The 20,640-nt window shown below is 52.1% G+C and overlaps 3 protein-coding genes across 3 annotated transcripts; 2 read left to right on the forward strand and 1 right to left on the reverse strand.

Annotated features, from left to right (window-relative positions):
• Nucleotides 1-2,320: 2,320 nt before the first annotated feature.
• On the forward strand, nucleotides 2,321-4,435 carry LOC117002577 (PHD finger protein 7-like). The gene is made up of 6 exons (XM_042779712.1): nucleotides 2,321-2,563; nucleotides 2,649-2,734; nucleotides 3,052-3,394; nucleotides 3,481-3,587; nucleotides 3,798-3,911; nucleotides 4,073-4,435. Exons 1-6 carry the CDS (start codon nucleotides 2,330-2,332, stop codon nucleotides 4,356-4,358), a joined length of 1,170 nt encoding a protein of 389 aa, XP_042635646.1. The 5' UTR covers nucleotides 2,321-2,329; the 3' UTR covers nucleotides 4,359-4,435.
• LOC117002578 lies at nucleotides 4,436-16,157 on the reverse strand. Its single transcript, XM_033071861.1, has 2 exons — nucleotides 15,962-16,157; nucleotides 4,436-5,237 (listed from the first exon to the last, which is right to left on the reverse strand). The coding sequence occupies exon 2, from the start codon at nucleotides 5,177-5,179 to the stop codon at nucleotides 4,436-4,438; it is 744 nt and encodes a 247-aa protein (XP_032927752.1). The 5' UTR covers nucleotides 5,180-5,237; nucleotides 15,962-16,157.
• LOC117002283 (PHD finger protein 7-like) lies at nucleotides 13,045-15,103 on the forward strand. The gene is made up of 7 exons (XM_033071202.1): nucleotides 13,045-13,287; nucleotides 13,373-13,474; nucleotides 13,755-13,879; nucleotides 13,955-14,117; nucleotides 14,204-14,310; nucleotides 14,521-14,634; nucleotides 14,796-15,103. Exons 1-7 carry the CDS (start codon nucleotides 13,054-13,056, stop codon nucleotides 15,046-15,048), a joined length of 1,098 nt encoding a protein of 365 aa, XP_032927093.1. The 5' UTR covers nucleotides 13,045-13,053; the 3' UTR covers nucleotides 15,049-15,103.
• Nucleotides 16,158-20,640: the final 4,483 nt, after the last annotated feature.

A 20,640-nucleotide genomic window follows, 5' to 3' on the forward strand; every position in this document is an offset into this window, starting at 1 on the left:
TGTCCCAACAGCTGACACCTGGCCCAGCTGGGCCCCACTTGGGGAGGAAGGAGGCTCCCAGCCCCAGCATGACTGAGCAGCTCCTGCCTTCCCCTGCCTCTTCTCTGAGCCCCACACTGGCTGCCCCAAGAGCCCCTGGGCCAGGCTGTGGGAGCGCTGCTTTGAACTCACCTGGATCTTTGAAAAAAATAATCCAATCAGAAACTTTTCCTAAGAACATTACCTTTTAGCTTTAGATTCGATTAGATTTTCATTATCTTCTGGAACATCAAAGGAAGCATAATGATGCCAAAAAGAAAGTGAAAGCAAACCAATAAATGTTCTTCTAGAAAGCAGCATTGCCTGTTTCTTCCTTGAAGGAGTTACCAAACAATGTAACATTTTAAATACTTTCAGAGATCTAATAGGAAAAAGTATTGGCCCAAAGTCGCAACCTGTTTTTCTGGATAGCAACACGTGATTCAATTCAAGGTCAGGGTTTGGTGGTTTTTGTGTGTATCCTTTGAATGCAAGTTGCTTCTTTGCAGGACTTGTTAATAATTTGATTGTGTACTGAAGAGAACATTTTCCTGTGCCCTGCTGGACAGTGCTGAACAGGCTTGAGAAGGAGCAGGTAGCTGTGTGTATGTGTAACTTGCGAGAGCAGCATCAGGAGCAGTGCCCAGGGCCTGGAGAAGCAAATGGGTTCGTGCTGCTGAGGAAAAAGTATTCACAGCCCAGGATTGTCCGGCCAAGCCCTTCTGGTTCCTTCTGGTTTGAGCCCTTGCTGTCAAACGGGTTCCCTGCACAGCCCCAGGTGTAGATCCCCAACTTCCCGCTCTTACACTGCCTCCTCCTGCCTCCTGGGTAAAGGCACTCCCTGGCATTGCACCAGGCATCCCTCCTAGATCAGTGAAGGCATCGGTTTCCACCACAGGAGACTCTTCCATGGAGACAGGAAAGTGGATGAATTCCTGCTGCCCCAGCATCAGGCAGGTGCAGATTGTTCCTGCTTGTGAGCCCTAGCTCTGTTCCCCAGGGATCCTGCTGATTTTTCTGGAAGTCATTGATCTGGACTTCCAGGAGCATGAATGAGAAAAGTCTACAAGAACTCTTTGTGCTTCTCTTTGGATTTTTTCCAGTGTATTTGCTAGTAGGAAAGCATGGAGCAAACCGGTGAAGTTGCAGTAATGTGGGAAAAGCATCCTCCTGCATTTGACTTCTGAGTGCAGGACTGTTGCAAGCTCTCCTGTCAGACGTACACAGAAAACTGCCATTGAATTCTCTGGGTTTCCACTGAGTCAGTGTAAAAGATGACATTTCTCAGGAGCTAACTATTAATTTTTCCGTTTAATATGAAATACCAAAGTTGTTAGTTCATAGGATGACAGGAAAATTGAAGTTGGGAGGCAGCTGTGGTGGTCTCCAGCTTCATCTCCTGTTCCCAACAGAGATCAGCAGCGGCATCAATTCAGCTTCATCTCAGATTACTCCAGGCAGGTCTTGAGGAAAACATCAGTTCACCAAGAGCAGGTTTTGAATGTCTTCAGTGCAACAGAGTCCACACAAGCTCTCTAGGCAACTGACTGCCAGCGACAGGAGCAGAGATTTGGCCTGGCCGGGCCTGGAGCCCTGGAGTGGCACTGCTTGAGCAACACCTTTGTGCCTACTCGGCCACCCTCGATGGCTGCCCCAGGGTCTGCCATCTGACCCTGCTCTTGCTGCAGGAGTCCCTGCCCTGGTTCTGTGCTGACCAAAGGCCCGGATCCATCTCGGAACGTCAGTTACCAACTTGGCAGCCTGAAGTGGTTGCTGGGGAAGTGAGGCCATGCCTGCCTCGATTTTGGGTGCATGAAGCTGATGTCAGCGTGGCCATTGTGACATAAGTGACCAAGGGCACAAAAGGGAACGCTGGGCTCAGGCCCTGTGTCACTGTAACCTGACAATGGGAGGAGAAGGCGGACAGGAGCAGGGCTCACGCAGGGCTGACCAGGGAGTAGTGCCCTCGTGGCTCTGGGCCTGTTTTGCGAACTACCCCAACCCTTCTTTCTCCCCCAGAGAGAGGACGAGCACTTGGACAGGACTGTGGCGTTCCTGCACAGGGACACATCACTGAAGGGAAGAATGTGTGACAGGAAGCAGGAGGGGCCTGATGCCAGGGAGCCAGGTGAGGGCAAAGCAGCCCTCCCACAGCCTGGCCCAGGGGCTCTTGGGGCAGCCAGCATGGGGCTCAGAGAAGAGGCAGGGGGAGGCAGGAGCTGCTCAGTCATGCTGGGGCTGGGAGCCTCCTTCCTCCCAAAGTGAGGCCCAGCTGGTCCAGGTGTCAGCTGTTGGGACACCCGTGCCTGCAATGGCCCCTGCTCTCCAAGGCCTGCAGCCCTGCCCATCAGGCAGGCAGGGACAGGGACAGAGCAGCCCTTGGGGCCGATGCTGCAGGCTGAGAGCCCTGCAGAGGTGCTCATGCCCGGTGCCATTGGCTCTGTCCCCTGCAGCATGCGTGCTGTGTCACCGCACTGAGGCTGACCCAGACATCTGCGGGGACAAACTGGAGAAGTTCGGGCTCTGTGCCCACGTGTTCTGCCTGGTGAGTGGCTCTGGTCTCTTGCTCCAGCACTGCAATGGGCACACCATGCCACTCTCTTCTCATCTGCTCCTCCACTCTTCTGCAGTATTTTGCCACTCTGCTTCCTCAACGAGGAAGTGAACGTGCTGGACTCATGGGCTTTCTCCCCCGAGATATCCGTCTTGCAGTCAGGCGGGCAGCAGAGCAGGTGAGAGCCTGACAAAAGAGCAGGGAGATTTGTGCCAGGCGAAGTTTGTCTGAGCTTAGCCCAGACACCAGGAGAGAAAGGCTGGCCCGTCCAGCCAGCTGTGGGACAAAGGCGGGCTCCCAGCAGCTCCATGGAGGCTCTGGCACAGGAGCCTCCTCCACCAGGCAGCTCTGTGGGCTCACACCCAGCAGGGGCCACATCCTGCGCCCTGCCTGCAGCCATGGGGCTGCCTGGGGAGGCCCCGAGGCTGCCGCTGACGGGGCTGCTTGGCTCTTCCCAGCACTGCTGTGTCTGTGGTCAGAGTGGGGCCACCATCTTGTGCTGCGAGGAAAACTGCGGCAAATGGTTCCACCTGCCCTGTGCCAAGGAGGGCGGCTGTGTCAATGAATACATCACCCCATACAGGTACCTCCTCTTCATTTCTTGCCACCCCTGGGGAGGAGTCTAACAATTCTCATTTTGCCCATCCCTTTTCCCACAGCTCTTTCTGCTCTGAGCATCGTCCACATCAGGACTTGCAGGTGACCCCAGAGCCAGGCACCGAATGCCCCATCTGCATGGAGCCTGTGGAGGACAGAATGTCCTACAGAACAATGGTGTGCCCAGCGTGCAAAAGGGCCTGGTTCCACAGGGACTGCATCCAGGTAGGAACTATGGCCTCAGTCCCGGGGCACAGCAGGTACTCAGCAGCACCAGGGCCTCACTCACACTGCTTCTGTTTGCCCTGCAGGGACAGGCCATGCGCGCTGGTCTGCTATGCTTCCAGTGCCCCCTCTGCAGAGACAGTGAAGAATTCATACTCCAAATGATCATCATGGGGATCCGAGTGCCCTTCAGGTTGGTGTCCTGCCTGGCCTACAAGACAGGAGGCTGCAGATGCTGCACTGTGCCAGGCCCTGCCCCAGCAGTCCTGCCCTGGCCTGTCCCATGAGTCTGGGCTTCAGTTTCACAGAGGACTTGGCAAAGCAGTGGGGGAAGAGCAGGGACACCCTGTACCTCCATGAGGGCAGGCAGCAGAAACTCATCATCTTTTCATTTCTCCTACAGACTGCCAACATGGGAGGACAACGACGCCTTTGCAGATCTAGGAGAGAGGCACAGCCAGTGCAATGCCAGGGAATGCCTTTACCCAGGAGGCAGGGAAGAGGCAGAGGAAGAGGGGTGAGTTGAGAAGCTATAACAGGGGTTCCATAGAGAACCAGTGGAATGTCCTGGCAAGGGTTCTATGCATTAAGAACCAGAAGAGCTTGGCCAGACAATACCAAAGTTTCCATTCCAGGGACAATTTGTCTTCAGATCCATGAACCCATTTGCTTCCCCAGGCCCTGGAAACTGCTCCTATGCTCCTCCTGTGCTGCTGAGGGCACCCACAGGCGCTGCTCTGGCCTTGGAAACCACATAGACAGCTGGGAGTGTGACAGCTGTGCTGGTCTCGGCACAGGTATGAGGCAAAGCACCTGGGTGTCTCTGGTCTGGGGTCAGTGTCCAGGCTGGGCTTGGCAGAGGCTGTCTGCTCCTGGAGGAATGTGGGCACAGCTCTTGCCTGGCCTGCCTTGGGCCTGGGGGGCTTCTGACATTCCTGTGTGTCCTTCCAGGCTCCAGGGATGAGCCAGAGCTCAATGGCCCCAGCCTGACCAGTCAGTCAGGACTGGAGCCTTCTCATGGCTCCCCAGAATCAGGGGCCATCAGGCGCACCTCTCACAGCCCGGTGCCATCGGGTCTGGCTCCCCAGTCTCCAGAGAGCAGTACCCGAAGCAGGACCCAACATGCAGCAGCACAGCATTCGCTGCCATCTTCCTCATCAGACGCCAGCTGCCCAAGAACATCAGGGTCAACATACAGCAGTTCCACAGGCCCTGAGGACAGGGCCCATTCCAGACGTGCCGGGCCTGAGTGCAGGCGAAACCGCTCTCGCCAGCAAGGTTGGGCCCCAAATCAATCTGTCCACTCAAGGAGTCGCCGTGACAGGAGCAGCAGGAGAAAACCAAGGGCTGAGAGGCCCAGGCAAAGGGAGACTCCATCACAGGAATTACCCAGACGCAGCCGCTCTCACGAGCAAGGTCGGGCCGTGAGTCCAGCGGTTCAGACAAGGAATGTCCATGACAGGAGCCACAGGACAATGCCAAGGGCTGGCAGGCCCAGGCGAAGGGAGACATCGTCGTGGCCATCCCCCAGACGCAGCCGCTCCCATCTGCAACATCGGGCCGTGAGTCCAGCTGTCTGGTCAAGGCGTGACAGGAGCCACAGGACAACATCAAGGCCTGAGAGGCCCAGGCAAACAGAGACACCATCAGGGACATTCCCCAGACGTAGCCGCTCTTGCCTGCAACGTCGGGCCTCCAATCGACGCGCCCGCCCCAGGAGTCGCCGGAACAGGAGCACGAGGACAGCAGCAAGGGCTGAAAGGTCCAGGCGCAGTGGGACACCATCGGGGATGTCCCACAGCAGCAACCGTGCTCGTCAGCAACGTCGGGCCTCAACTTGGACCTCAAACAGCAGCATGTAGTGTCATCTCTTCTTTCCAGTCCATCTGTTCACTGCTGTAAGTGAAGGTGGGAACGGTCAATCCAGTGCCAGGGATTTCAAATTTGCAGGGCTGTGAGAAATCCGTATTAGGTCTTGACATTTCTATTGGCACGAAAGAAGTCTGTGCTAAGTACAGTAGTTTCACCAATACAAGCCGCATAATTTTGACTAAAATTTTGCTCCCAAACCGGAAATGTGGCTAATACTCAGGAGCGGCTAATATGTGAATAATTTTCTGACATTTCCAACCCCAGACGTGGAAACCGAGGTTCCGAGTCCATCAACATGCCAGTAAAAGCCAGCATTTCGTGATTGTTACAAATTGTTACTCTGTTGCACCACAGGTGGAGCCTGGCTCCCTGGAGCCAGCACAGGGTGGGGGGAGAGAGACGGGAGAGGTCTCTCCTTCCCTCCTCTGCCGCAGCCCGGGGGAGAGACGGGGGGGTCCCGTGCTGCCATCCCCGCGGCCTGTGGGGCAAGCGGGGAGCTCCTGCCCCCACCCGCCGTGGCAGGAGCAGGCAGGTTCCGTCCCGACCCGCCACTGCCGCGGCAGGAGCAGGCACGCTGCGTCCCCGCCTGCCGCCGCTGCCGTTGGAGCGAGGGGGGCTCCGTCCCTGCCTGCCACTGCAGGGCAGCGCCGGGCCGGGCTGACCGAGCCCAGCGGTGGCGGCGGCCGGCCCCGAGCGGCTCCGCCGAGCAGCAGCGCCGAGCTGGGCCAACTGGCTCCGTCGGCAGCCCCGAGCGGGCCGAACCGGCACAGCCTTAGCTGAGCCATTAAACCCCACCCTGCTGCGGTTCTGTTACTAATGGGCAACTTTGTTGCACGCGGGTCCTCGCTGCAAAGGACAGAGCAGCTTATACTCGGGTGCGACTTATTTATGGACAAAGAACGAAATGTTTGCCAACAACCGGAGATGCGGCTTATAGTCCGTGTGGCTTGTATTCGTGAATTTACTGTACATTGAGTTCTATGATGTTGCCGTGTATTCAGTGAAAAGTCACTTAAGGATGTGGCTAATTAAAAAGGACTCTGGTTCCTGCCTTTAGACTCCAACCTCAGATGTTTTCCTACTGCTTACCCTTAAAAATCAATTTCTCCTTTATGGGCTTGGATGTGTTTAGGGAGACATGAAGAGCAAGGATGCTCTCAGGGAAAGTGTCTTTGGAAAGGACGTGTGCTGTGCTGCTATCCTTGAACAATCTCATTTCAGTAAAGCCAAAAGGAAGAAGAAAGAAGAGAGCAAGACACTGCCTCAAATGTCTGAAGAAATAGATGATGATATGGCTGCTGATTTAAAAGACTTGTTTGGACCTTCAAACAAAAACCAGAAAGGACTGTGGAAATACCCTGGGACAATGAGGATGTGCAGGATTCTGCCCCAGATATCTGACTTCATTTAGGAACCAGTCATTTTATTTCTCGTATTATTTCCTTTGAAAACTGTCATCCTTGTTTTGTTTCTCACCTAGTTATTTCTTTTAACCCTATATACTTCCATTTTGTTTCTTATGCTATTTCATTTTCACTCCTGTACACATTTATATTATCTTGTTATCTTTTAATTTTGTTTCAGTGTTAACTAAAAAAAAATAAATTAAAAAAAAAAAAGCTGGCTTTTTAAATTTCCTTTAACCACCATTTTTCTTTCTCCCACTGCCAGCTTTATTTATTTATAAATTGACATCTTTATTTTGTTCCCCACACTATTGTTCATTTTTATTCCTTAAACTGTTATATATATTTTCATTTCATTCTTTAGGCTTATTTCTATTATTACAAACATACAAACTATCTTGTTGACATTGTTACTTTTGTAATTTTGTGTTTGTTTCCTAGGTAACATACTGATTTGTCCTGTGACTTCAGGAGCTTTTGTTTCTGTTCTGATTGTGGGAAAGTGTGTGATGAGAAGTGTAGGAGGGTTTGGGGAAGAGAGGGACCTCATTTGGGACCTCATTTGGAAATATTCCCGCAGATAGCCCCTCGGAAGAGGTGTTGGATGGTTGTGTGTGGCCTTAGATAAGCATGTTGATTTGAGAGGGATATTGGACCCAGAGGAAATGAAGTACACAGCTTATTGGTTAGGAAAGGGGTCAATAAAGTGAAGATGAAACAACACCAGTAAAGGGGTGGGATCCCTTGAGGAGACGGCGTGGGCCCGCCATGTTCGCCAGGATGTTCCACGTGAGGGCCAACACCAACATCAAGGGCTCAGACCAGAGGTAGCTACAAAGTGAGGTGGTAGCAGCTTTTCACACCCTGAGCACTGAAGTAGTGGCTAAGTTGGTTCCAAACAATGAGGAGCTCAATGTTATCAGAATCCATTCTCACAAAGGGGAGGCCATCACAGTTTACATGAACCACAGGAACCCAATGCTGAACCACATCCTGTAACACCATTGACAGATGCCCCTGAATGGACTTCTATCCGAGACTCCAGGAATCTTAAAATAACATTGAAAAGGAAACTAAAGGACAGTTAAGGAATTCCTACAAAAAAGACTAACAGGATAAGTTTTTAAGGAAGTTTATGTGCAAGTGGACATTACATTACGATGAGAACTTCTCTAACAAGACAAAGCGTTATCGTTTCTTGAGGTTACCTGGAGTTATGTTCCACCCCTTTTGATATTGTTGCTGTTACTTAGATGGTTTTGAAGTTCAAAGTTGTAAGAGTTGGCAAAGTTCAGTGGTTTTGTTTACATGTCCCCCACCCAATAATTGACTAAAATATTAGAAGAGTTTATATATTTTCTGAGTTCTAAAGTGCAGCTTGCATGTGGTTCTCTGTTAACTTTAGCCCCCAAACCAGCACTTCTTACAACCTGCAATCCCCACTCACGAAGGATTCAATCCAAGCACAAGAACTAATCTCCTACAGAACATTCCCCAAAGGTGACTAAATAGGTGGGGAACTAGGAGTAGAGGGAGCTGACCCTTAAGAGAAGGACTCTAGTACACATCCAGAGAGTCTTCCTGTTCCCTGAGAGGTAAGACCAGGTGAGGCCAAGGGAAATGGCTCATCCTGAACTCCTGGGAAGAATAGTGATAATTCTATCCATAGGCAACACTCTAGGAAGTGAAGAGGATGCTTGTACTAAGTGCTATCACTCCCTCTATGACGGAGAAAATCTTAAGTCTCTCTTAAGGGTACATACCAACCTAAATCCCTAGTGCTTCAATAACTCCCAGTTAAGCACCTGTGGAGAAGACGGAAAGGTTTATTGGCTAGTGAAAAATACAGCCTCTTACAGGCAATGCCTGTTTGGGGAGTGTCCTGTAGGAGATGCCTGGCTTTGCTTCGAGTACGAAGCAAACCAAAATGGGTTGCAAGACCTGGTAAAAGAAAAACCAATGAAAACACAGGAAAGGGACGATTTAGACACTCCTTTGTGAAAGAACCTATTCATAGACCTGGTAGAAAGGATCAGCAAAGAGTTAAATTTGACAGATTGCTGGGTTTGTGGAAACACCCAAATGACTGAGATCTGGCCTTGGGAGGGAATAAATCTAATCCCATTGGAAATACTAAGGTGGAAACAAATCAGACAGGAGCCACAGACTGGGATAGAGAGAGGAAAAGCGCAATGAGATTTGAAGTCCAAGGTAATTGGAGAGGAATGTATTATGAGAACGGGAAAAGATATAACACTCCCATGGGGAAAATGGCCTGCACAAGTTATCTAGTAACAAAAAATCTCGGCACCAGGTGGGTCCCCAGAGAGCCTAATACATATTGGTCAATTTGTAAAACGGAAAGAAGGTGTATCTACCATGCAGGCTATGAACTACAGGAATGCTCAAAAAAAGGAGCAAATCCCTTCTGGGGAGTAAGAGAACTGTCAAAATTTTGGGAATTCCCAACTGGGATCAGGGACATATTTTGTGAAGCTCCGCCTCCTTTATTTTGGATCTGTGCTAACACAGTACACACGAAATTACCTGGAGACTGGGCAGGAAGTTGCACAATAGGGATTATTAACCAGGGATTATTCTTCTTATTACCTAAAGAATCAGGAGCACATCTAGGAGTCCCAGTGTATGATGAATTAAGAAAAACCAACAAAAGGAAGAGAAGTATAATTGAAATGAGGGGCAGCCAAAAGTGGAAAGGTGCAATATGGACACCAGAGAAAATTATTAAAACTTATGGGCCAGCCACTTGGGCACAGGATGGGTTGTGGGGACACCGTACTCCAATTTATATGCTGAACCGAACCATTAGGATCCAGGCAGTAGTCGAGGTAGTTTCTAATCGGACAGCCCTTGCACTCGATCACATGAGTGACCAGCTGACCCAAACAAGATCAGTGATCTACCAGATAAGATTAGCCGTGGATTATCTATTGGCAGATGAAGGGGGAATATGCGGGAAGTTTAATTCTTCTGAGTGCTGCCTGGAAATTGATGATAAGAGTTCAGTTATCAAAAACATTTCCAAGGAAATCTGAAAATTGGCATATGTAGGCAACCAAGAATGGACTCCTCTAATCAATTCCAACTGGTGGGACAACTTTTGGTTGCTTAAAGGGACATGGTGGAAGAAGGCTGCGTTTGTTATAATATGTGCAATCACAGGAATGTTATTCTTGCCATGCCTACTTCCCTGCCTAATCCAAATGGTAACCTCTACTATCCAAGCCAGCATACAACTCCCGGAGCTAACTAACCCAATACAAACCAAAATCATGTTAATGGAGAGTTGGGAACAAGAAAGTCAAACACAACAGTAAAAAGGGGCCAGAGAAATATATGAGCAATATCAGAAACTAAAAAAATTTTATATCCAAGAATCAGTGGTCTGTGGTTAATGAAGGCTAAGGCCTGATCAAAGAAATAGAGGGGGGAATTGTTATGAACAAGTTCATAATTTTTGGTTTTTCATGTATAATTGTTAATGTTAAGCTTTACTCTGTTCTGGTTGCTAGTCAATGTTAATTGTTAATGTTGAATTATTGGCCCCATTCTGTTCCAGTCCCCATTCTGTCCTACCTGTGTACTCCTTTTTCCCTCTGTCGAGTGTTGCTGCTGCTGCTTCCCTGAAAATGGCGCCTGGGAGGAGGGTGACATCACGAACCCATATGCAAATGAAAGGAGTGCAAGGGACACTGGGACATATCGGACATAAAACCCCTTAAGACAACGAGCCCAAATGACACCTAGAGCTGAGATGAGTGTCCCCAGGTGTGGAAAACAGCGTAGAATATGAGTCACCACCCCGAGCTGCTTTGTTTCCACCACCATGACATGAATAGCACCTTATCAACATGACATCCCTAGACTATGAGCCAACAGCGGCCTTCCCAGGGATTCACGTCGAGGAAGGAAGTCCCAGTTGTGCCTGTGAAGACAAAGCTGCACCACTCCTCCTCCTCCGGGTTGTCCTTCAGGAGCCAGGAGCAGCGGCGGCATGCGCAGCTCTTCGGGTTCCCCGTCCAAGCTGATTTCACAAATAAAGGCCTTTCAAGGGAGCAAGTCTCCTGACCCTTTTATTTCATCGGCCAGCAGCAGATGTGTGCGCTGGGACCCAGCAGTGGCCGCTCGCTGCTCCCCGAGGCCGAGAACGCCTGCCCGGCTCCCGGGAGCGCGGCGGGAAGGCGCTGAGGGAACTGCGCGAGCTCGGCCCCGGGCAGGGACCCCCGGGGCCTTCCCGCCCTCCAAGCTCTGCCGCGCAGCGCCCGCGCTGTCATGGCGGCTCTCGCCCACAGGGGAGAGCCCTGAGCCCTGCAATGGTTCCCGGGACGTTCTGGCACGCAGGGAGGCGTGGGCGCGGACCTGTGGCAAACTGTGCCATAGGTCACAGTTCCTGAAGAAAGGATGTCCTTCATTGCTTCAGCTTTGCACTTTCAACCTGATCAACAAGAAGACACATTGAACCTGAGACACGCATTGCAACCTGCAAGCTCAAAGTGATGTCCAGAAAAGGACAATCAGTACTTGTTGCTGGAAATCTCTTTTTAGGGCTCAGGGCTGGGCACGTTTCTGATCTGAGACTGACAGAGAGGCTGACAAAGCTTGGGAAGAAGGATGCCCACTGATAGTGGAAACAGAGGATGCAGAATTTCAGGGCCAAAAGGACATGTGGTAGAACTGTCAAGAGAGGGAAAACACTAATAAAGTCAAAAAAGCAAACACTGATATCACTGCCTTCTCACGTTGTCAGGTTGCACTGACGGGCGACCTGAGCCCAGCGTTCCCTTCTGTGCCCAAGGGAAATCTCTGCTCCTGCCCCTGGCCCAGGGCGCTCGCTCTGCCAGCAGGTCACGGAAGGCAATGCCCAGGGCCAGAGGCCTGAGTATTCCCTGGCATTGCAGCAGCTGTGCCTCCCTCCTAGATCAGTGAAGGCATCGGTTTCCACCACAGGAGACTCTTCCATGGAGACAGGAAAGTGGATGAACTCCTGCTGCCCCAGCATGAGGCAGGTGCAGATTGTTCCTGCTTGTGAGCCCTAGCTCTGTTCCCCAGGGATCCTGCTGATTTTTCTGGAAGTCATTGATCTGGACTTCCAGGAGCATGAATGAGAAAAGTCTACAAGAACTCTTTGTGCTTCTCTTTGGATTTTTTCCAGTGTATTTGCTAGTAGGAAAGCAGGGAGGAAACTGGCAAAATTGCAGTAATGTGGGAAAAGCACCCTCCTGCATTTGACTTCTGAGTGCAGGACTGTTGCAAGCTCTCCTGTCAGACGTACACAGAAAACTGCCATTGAATTCTCTGGGTTTCCACTGAGTCAGTGTAAAAGGTGACATTTCTCAGGAGCTAACTATTAATTTTTCTGTTTAATATGCAATGCCAAAGTTGTTAGTTCATAGGATGACAGGAAAATTGAAGTTGGGAGGCAGCTGTGGTGGTCTCCAGCTTCATCTCCTGTTCCCAACAGAGATCAGCAGTGGCATCAATTCAGCTTCATCTCAGATTACTCCAGGCTGGTCTTGAGGAAAACATCAGTTCACCAAGAGCAGGTTTTGAATGTCTTCAGTGCAACAGAGTCCACACAAGCTCTCTAGGCAACTGACTGCCAGCGACAGGAGCAGAGATTTGGCCTGGCCGGGGCTGGAGCCCTGGAGTGGCACTGCTTGAACAACACCTTTGTGCCTACTTGGCCACCCTCGATGGCTGCCCCAGGGTCTGCCATCTGACCCTGCTCTTGCTGCAGGAGTCCCTGCCCTGGTTCTGTGCTGACCAAAGGCCCGGATCCATCTCGGAACGTCAGTTACCAACTTGGCAGCCTGAAGTGGTTGCTGGGGAAGTGAGGCCATGCCTGCCTCGATTTTGGGTGCATGAAGCTGATGTCAGCGTGGCCATTGTGACATAAGTGACCAAAGGCACAAAAGGGAACGCTGGGCTCAGGCCCTGTGTCACTGTAACCTGACAATGGGAGGAGAAGGCGGACAGGAGCAGGGATCATGCAGGGCTGACCAGGGAGTAGTGCCCTCGTGGCTCTGGGCCTGTTTTGCGAACTACCCCAACCCTTTTTTCTCCCCCAGAGAGAGGAAGAGCACCTGGACAGGACTGTGGCGTTCCTGCACAGGGACACATCACTGAAGGGAAGAATGTGTGACAGGAAGCAGGAGGGGCCTGATGCCAGGGAGCCAGGTGAGGGCAAAGCAGCCCTCCCACAGCCTGGCCCAGGGGCTCTTGGGGCAGCCAGCATGGGGCTCAGAGAAGAGGCAGGGGGAGGCAGGAGCTGCTCAGTCATGCTGGGGCTGGGAGCCTCCTTCCTCCCAAAGTGAGGCCCAGCTGGTCCAGGTGTCAGCTGTTGGGACACCCGTGCCTGCAATGGCCCCTGCTCTCCAAGGCCTGCAGCCCTGCCCATCAGGCAGGCAGGGACAGGGACAGAGCAGCCCTTGGGGCCGATGCTGCAGGCTGAGAGCCCTGCAGAGGTGCTCATGCCCGGTGCCATTGGCTCTGTCCCCTGCAGCATGCGTGCTGTGTCACCGCACTGAGGCTGACCCAGACATCTGCGGGGACAAACTGGAGAAGTTCGGGCTCTGTGCCCACGTGTTCTGCCTGGTGAGTGGCTCTGGTCTCTTGCTCCAGCACTGCAATGGGCACACCATGCCACTCTCTTCTCATCTTCTCCTCCACTCTTCTGCAGTATTTTGCCACTCTGCTTCCTCAACGAGGAAGTGAACGTGCTGGACTCATGGGCTTTCTCCCACGAGATATCCTCTTCGAAGTCAGGCGGGCAGCAGAGCAGGTGAGAGCCTGACAAAAGAGCAGGGAGATTTGTGCCAGGCGAGGTTTGTCTGAGCTTAGCCCAGACACCAGGAGAGAAAGGCTGGCCCTTCCAGCCAGCTGTGGGACAAAGGCGGGCTCCCAGCAGCTCCATGGAGGCTCTGGCACAGGAGCCTCCTCCACCAGGCAGCTCTGTGGGCTCACACCCAGCAGGGGCCACATCCTGCGCCCTGCCTGCAGCCATGGGGCTGCCTGGGGAGGCCCCGAGGCTGCCGCTGATGGGGCTGCTTGGCTCTTCCCAGCACTGTTGTGTCTGTGGTCAGAGTGGGGCCACCATCTTGTGCTGCGAGGAAAACTGTGGCAAATGGTTCCACCTGCCCTGTGCCAAGGAGGGCGGCTGTGTCAACCACTACATCACCCCATACAGGTACCTGCTCCTCACTACTTGCCAATCCTGGGGAGGGTCCAGCAATTCTCATTTTGCCCATCCCTTTCCTCCCAGGTCCTTCTGCTCTGAGCATCGTCCACATCAGGACGTGCAGGTGACCCCAGCGCCAGGCACCGAATGCCCCATCTGCATGGAGCCTGTGGAGGACAGAATGTCCTACAGAACAATGGTGTGCCCAGCGTGCCAAAGGGCCTGGTTCCACAGGGACTGCATCCAGGTAGGAGCCATGGCCTCAGTCCCAGGGCACAGCAGGTACTCAGCAGCACCAGGTCCTCACTCACACTGCTTCTGTTTGCCCTGCAGGGACAGGCCATGCGCGCTGGTCTGCTATGCTTCCAGTGCCCCCTGTGCAGAGACAGTGAGGAATTCGTCGTCCAAATGATCATCATGGGGATCCCAGTGCCCTTCAGGTTGGTGTCCTGCCTGGCCTACAAGACAGGAGGCTGCAGATGCTGTGCTGTGCCAGGCCCTGCCCCAGCAGTCCTGCCCTGGCCTGTCCCATGAGTCTGGGCTTCAGTTTCACAGAGGACTTGGCAAAGCAGTGGGGGAAGAGCAGGGACACCCTGTACCGCCATGAGGGCAGGCAGCAGAAACTCATCATCTTTTCCTTTCTCCTACAGACTGCCAACATGGGAGGACAACGACGCCTTTGCAGATCTAGGAGAGAGGCACAGCCAGTGCAATGCCAGGGAATGCCTTTACCCAGGAGGCAGGGAAGAGGCAGAGGAAGAGGGGTGAGCTGAGAAGCTCCACCCAATGCTCTGCAGAGAACCAGTGGAGTGTCCTGGCAAGGGTTCTATGCATTAAGAACCAGAAGAGCTTGTCCAGACAATGCCAAAGCTTCCATTCCAGGGACACTTTGTCTTCAGATCCATTAACCTATTTGCTTCCCCAGGCCCTGGGAACTGCTCCTATGCTCCTCCTGTGCTGCTGAGGGCACCCACAGGCGCTGCTCTGGCCTTGGAAACCACATAGACAGCTGGGAGTGTGACAGCTGTGCTGGTCTCGGCACAGGTATGAGGCAAAGCACCTGGGTGTCTCTGGTCTGGGGGCAGTGTCCAGGCTGGGCTTGGCAGAGGCTGTCTGCTCCTGGAGGGATGTGGGCACAGCTCTGGCCTGGCCTGCCTTGGGCCTTGCGGGGCTTCTGACATTCCTGTGTGCCCTTCCAGCCTCCAGGGATGAGCCAGAGCTCAATGGCCCCAGCCTGACCAGTCAGTCAGGACTGGAGCCTTCTCATGGCTCCCCAGAATCAGGGGCCATCAGGCGCACCTCTCACAGCCCGGTGCCATCGGGTCTGGCTCCCCAATCTCCAGAGAGCAGCACCCGGAGCAGGACCCAACATGCAGCAGCACAGCATTCGCTGCCATCTTCCTCATCAGACACCAGCTGCTCAAGAACATCAGGGTCAACATACAGCAGCTCCACAGGCCCTGAGGACAGGGTCCATTCCAGACATGCCGGGCCTGAGTGCAGGCGAAACCGCTCTCGCCAGCAAGGTTGGGCCCCAAATCAATCTGTCCACTCAAGGAGTCGCCGTGACAGGAGCAGCAGGAGAAAACCAAGGGCTGAGAGGCCCAGGCAAAGGGAGACTCCATCACAGGAATTACCCAGACGCAGCCGCTCTCGCCAGCAAGGTCGGGCTGTGAGTGCAGCGGTTCAGACAAGGAATGTCCATGACAGGAGCCACAGGACAATGCCAAGGGCTGGCAGGCCCAGGCGAAGGGAGACATCGTCGCGGGCATCCCCCAGACGCAGCCGCTCCCATCTGCAACATCGGGCCGTGAGTCCGGCTGTCTGGTCAAGGCGTGACAGGAGCCACAGGACAACATCAAGGCCTGAGAGGCCCAGGCAAACAGAGACACCATCAGGGACATTCCCCAGACGTAGCCGCTCTTGCCTGCAACGTCGGGCCTCCAATCGACGCGCCCGCCCCAGGAGTCGCCGGAACAGGAGCACGAGGACAGCAGCAAGAGCTGACAGGTCCAGGCGTAGCGGGACATCATCGGGGACGTCCCGCAGGAGCAACCGCACCCGCCAGTGAAGTCGGGCCTGAACTTGCACCTCAAACAGCAGCATGTAGTGTCATCTCTTCTTTCCAGTCCATCTGTTCACTGCTGTAAGTGAAGGTGGGAACGGTCAATCCAGTGCCAGGGATTTCAAATTTGCAGGGCTGTGAGAAATCCGTATTAGGTCTTGACATTTCTATTGGCACGAAAGAAGTCTGTGCTAAGTACATTGAGTTCTATGATGTTGCCGTGTATTCAGTGAAAAGTCACTTAAGGATGTGGCTAATTAAAAAGGACTCTGGTTCCTGCCTTTAGACTCCAACCTCAGATGTTTCCCCACTTCTTAGCCTTGAAAGTGAATTTCTCCTTTATGGGCTTGGATGTGTTTAGGGAGACATGAAGAGCAAGGATGCTCTCAGGGAAAGTGTCTTTGGAAAGGACGTGTGCTGTGCTGCTATCCTTGAACAATCTCATTTCAGTAAAGCCAAAAGGAAGAAGAAAGAAGAGAGCGAGACACTGCCTCAAATGTCTGAAGAAATAGATGATGATATGGCTGCTGATTTGAAAGACTTACTTGGACCTTCAAAGAACAAACCAGAAAAGACTGTGGAAATACCCTGGGACAACGAGGATGTGCAGGATTCTGCCCCAGATATCTGACTTCATTTAGAAATCTGTCATTTCATTTCTTGTAATATTTCCTTTGAAAACTTCCATCTTTGTTTTGTTTCTCACCTAGTTATTTCTTTTAACCACCATATACTTCCATTTTGTTTCTTATGCTATTTCATTTTTTCTTCTGCAAACCTTTATATTATCTTGTTATTTCATTTTGTGTTTTAGTGTTACCTAAAAAAAATTTTTAAAAAAAAACATATGCTGTTTTTAAATTTCCTTTAACCACCATTTTTGTTTCTTCCACTGCCAGCTTTATTTATAAATTGACATCTTTATTTTGTTCCCCACACTATTGTTCATTTTTATTTCTTAAACTATTATATATATTTTCATTTCACTCTTTAGACTTATTTCTATTATTACAAACATACAGTAATTTCACAAATACAAGCTGCACGGACTATAAGGCGCATCTCTGGGTGTTGGCAAACATTTCGTTCTTTGTCCATAAATAAGCCGCTCTGTCGTTGGCAGCGAGGACCCGCGTGTAACAAAGTTGCCAAACAGTAACAGAATTGCGGCAGGGCGGGGTTTCCTGGCTTGGCTCGGGCTGTGCAGGCTCGGCCCACTCGGGGCTGCTGACGGGGCCAGGTGGCCCAGCTCAGTGGGGCCGCTCGGGGCTGGCTGCCGCCTCTGGGCTCGCTCGCCCCGGCCTGGCGCTGCCCCGCAGTGGCAGGCGGAGACGGAGCACCCCCTGCTCCCGCCGCGGCAGGCAGGGACGGGGCACCCCCCGCTCCCGCCACGGCGGTGGAGGGCAGGGGCAGAGCCAGCCTGCTCCTGCCGCGGCAGACGGGGGCGGGAGCCACTCACTTACCCTACGGGCCGTGGGGATGGCAGCACGGAGCCCCCGCCTCCTCCCTGAACCGTGGGGATGTCAGCACAGAGCCCCCTGCCTCTCCCCCGCCTGAAGTAGGGAACTCCCCTGCCCCCCTCCCTCCCCCCGCGCTGCCGGCGCTGAGCTGGCCCCACCCGCCGCGCAAACAGTAACCAATTTGTAACAATCGCGAAATCCTGTGTTTTAGTGGTAGGTGCTCGGCTCGGCACCCTGGCTGGCACTTCTGGGGTTGTAAATGTCAGAAAATTATTTACATATTAGCCGTTCCGGAGTATAAGCCGCATTTTCGGTGTGGGAGCAAAATTTTAGTCAAAATGGTGCGGCTTGTATTCGTGAAATTACTGTACACGCTATCTTGTTGATGTTGTTACTTTTGCAATTTTGTGTTTGTTACCTAGGTAAAATACTGATTTGTCCTGTAACTTCATGGGGGGGTTGAGCTTTTGTTTCTGTTCTGATTGTGGGAAAGTGTGTGACGAGAAGAGTAGGAGGGGTTGGGGAAGAGAGGGACCTCATTTGGGACCTCATTTGGAAATATTCGCGCAGATAGCCCCTTGGAAGAGGTGTTGGATGGTTGTGTGTCGTCTTAAATAAGCATGTAGATTTGAGAGGGATATTGGACCCAGAGGAAATGAAGTACACAAATTATTGGTTAGAACATGTGGAAAGGGGTAAAGAAAGTGAAGATGAAACAACACCAGTAAAGGGGTGGGATCCCTTGAGGGGACGGCGCGGGCCCGCCATGTTCACCAGGATGTTCCACGTGAGGGCCAACACCAACATCAAGGGCTCAGACCAGAGGTAGCTACAAAGTGAGGTGGTAGCAGCTTTTCACACCCTGAGCACTGAAGTAGTGGCTAAGTTGGTTCCAAACAATGAGGAGCTCAATGTTATCAGAATCCATTCTCACAAAGGGGAGGCCATCACAGTTTACATGAACCACAGGAACCCAATGCTGAAACACATCCTGTAACACCATCGACAGATGCCCCTGAATGGACTTCTATCCGAGATCCAAGAATCTTAGAAAAACATTGACATGGAAACTAAAGGACAGTTAAAGGAATTCCTACAAAAAAGACTAACAGGATAAGTTTTTAAGGAAGTTTATGTGCAAGTGGACATTACATTACAATGAGAACTTCTCTAATGAGACAAAGTGTTAACGTTTCTTGAGGTTACCTGGAGTTATGTTCCACCCCTTTTGATATTGTTGCTGTTACTTAGGTGGTTTTGAAGTTCAAAGTTGTAAGAGTTGGCAAAGTTCAGTGGTTTTGTTTACATGTCCCCCACCCAATAATTGACTAAAATATTAGAAGAGTTTATATATTCTCTGAGTTCTAAAGTGCAGCTTGCTTGTGATTCTCTGTTAACTTTAGCGCCCAAACCAGCACTTCTTACAACCTGCAATCCCCACTCACGAAGGATTCAATCCAAGCACAAGAACTAATCTCCTACAGAACATTCCCCAAAGGTGACTAAATTGGTGGGGAACTAGGAGTAGAGGGAGCTGACCCTTAAGAGAAGGACTCTAGTACACATCCAGAGAGTCTTCCTGTTCCCTGAGAGGTAAGACCAGGTGAGGCCAAGGGAAATGGCTCATCCTGAACTCCTGGGAAGAATAGTGATAATTCTATCCATAGGCAGCACTCTAGGGAGTGAAGAGGAAGCTTGTACTAAGTGCTATCACTCCCTCTATGACGGAGAAAATCTTAAGTCTCTCTTAAGGGTACATACCAACCTAAATCCCTAGTGCTTCAATAACTCCCAGTTAAGCACCTGTGGAGAAGACGGAAAGGTTTATTGGCTAGTGAAAAATACAGCCTCTTATAGGCAACGCCTGTCTGGGGAGTGTCCTGTAGGAGATGCCTGGCTTTGCTTCGAGTACGAAGCAAACCAAAATGGGTTGCAAGACCTGGTAAAAGAAAAACCAATGAAAACACAGGAAAGGGACGATTTAGACACTCCTTTGTGAAAGAACTTATTCATAGACCTGGTAGAAAGGATTAGCAAAGAGTTAAATTTGACAGATTGCTGGGTTTGTGGAAACACCCAAATGACTGAGATCTGGCCTTGGGAGGGAATAAATCTAATCCCATTGGAAATACTAAAGTGGAAACAAATCAGACAGGAGTCACAGACTGGGATAGAGAGAGGAAAAGAGCAATGAGATTTGAAGTCCAAGGTACAGTAATTTCACGAATACAAACCACACTGTTTTGACCAAAATTTTGCTTCCACACCAGAAGTGCGGCTTATACTCGGGAGCGGCTAATATGTGAATAATTTTCAGACATTTTCAACCCTGGGAGTGCAAACCAAGTCAGTGCAAACTGCAAAGTCGAGCACCTGCCCGTAAAACCCTGCATTTATGCGGTTGTTACAAATTGGTTACTCTGTTGCGAGGCGGGTGGAGCTGCTCCGTGCAGGCAGCACAGGGGGTGGGGAAGGCGGGGCAGCTCCCTCCTGCTGACCCCGCGGCTCAGGGGGGCAGGGCCTCTGCCCTGCAGGCCTGATGGCACGGGGAGAGGCAGGGGCTCTCTCTTGCTGGCCTGATGGCACGGGAGGAGGCAGGGGCTCTCTCCTGCTGTCCTCGCGGCTCGGGAGGGAGGCGGGGCTCTCTCCTGCTGGCCCCGCGGTCTGGGGGGAGGCAGGGGGCTCCGTGCTGCTGGCCCCATGGCTCGGGGGGCTCCCGTCCCAGCGTGCCGCCGCCATGGGTGCCAGCGGGCTCTATCCCCACCTCCCACCGCCGCCGCGGGTGCCGGCGGGCTCTGTGCCCCCCCTGCCACCGTGGCGCAGCACCGGGCTGGGGCGAGCGAGCCCAGCGGGGTGACGGCAGCTGGGGCAAGCAGCCCCACCGAGCGGCGGTGCCGAGCTGGGCCACCCAGCCCTGTCGGCAGCCCCGAGCCGTCATGGCCCGTCCTGCCGCGATTCTGTTACTATTTGGCAACTTTATTGCACGCGGGTCCTCCCCGTGAACGACAGAGCGGCTTATACTCAGGTGCAGCTCATTTATGGACAAAGAACGAAATGTTTGCCAATACCCGGCAAATCGGCTTATACTCAGTGCGGCTTGTATTAGTTTAATTACTGTAATTGAAGAGGAATGTATTATGAGAACAGGAAAATGACATAACACTCCCATGGGGAAAATGGCCTGCCAAAGTCATCTAGTAACAAAAAATCTCGGCACCAGGTGGGTCCCCAGAGAGCCTAATACA

Source organism: Catharus ustulatus, chromosome 13 (genome assembly GCF_009819885.2).
Source record: "Catharus ustulatus isolate bCatUst1 chromosome 13, bCatUst1.pri.v2, whole genome shotgun sequence".
Taxonomy (NCBI): domain Eukaryota; kingdom Metazoa; phylum Chordata; class Aves; order Passeriformes; family Turdidae; genus Catharus; species Catharus ustulatus.

What these genes read in the sequence shown, in the direction of transcription:
- LOC117002578 (XM_033071861.1), bottom strand. Translation starts at nt 5,179, where the DNA reads ATGGTGTCCCACTGCGCCTGGACCTTTCAGCCCTTGCTGCTGTCCTCG.
- LOC117002577 (XM_042779712.1), top strand. Translation starts at nt 2,330, where the DNA reads ATGGCCCCTGCTCTCCAAGGCCTGCAGCCCTGCCCATCAGGCAGGCAG. An exon ending in TCCACAGGGACTGCATCCAG is followed by an intron (nt 3,395 to 3,480) that starts GTAGGAACTATG and finishes TTTGCCCTGCAG; the next exon opens with GGACAGGCCATGCGCGCTGG. An exon ending in GGGATCCGAGTGCCCTTCAG is followed by an intron (nt 3,588 to 3,797) that starts GTTGGTGTCCTG and finishes TTTCTCCTACAG; the next exon opens with ACTGCCAACATGGGAGGACA.
- LOC117002283 (XM_033071202.1), top strand. Translation starts at nt 13,054, where the DNA reads ATGGCCCCTGCTCTCCAAGGCCTGCAGCCCTGCCCATCAGGCAGGCAG. An exon ending in TCAGGCGGGCAGCAGAGCAG is followed by an intron (nt 13,475 to 13,754) that starts GTGAGAGCCTGA and finishes GGCTCTTCCCAG; the next exon opens with CACTGTTGTGTCTGTGGTCA. An exon ending in GGGATCCCAGTGCCCTTCAG is followed by an intron (nt 14,311 to 14,520) that starts GTTGGTGTCCTG and finishes TTTCTCCTACAG; the next exon opens with ACTGCCAACATGGGAGGACA.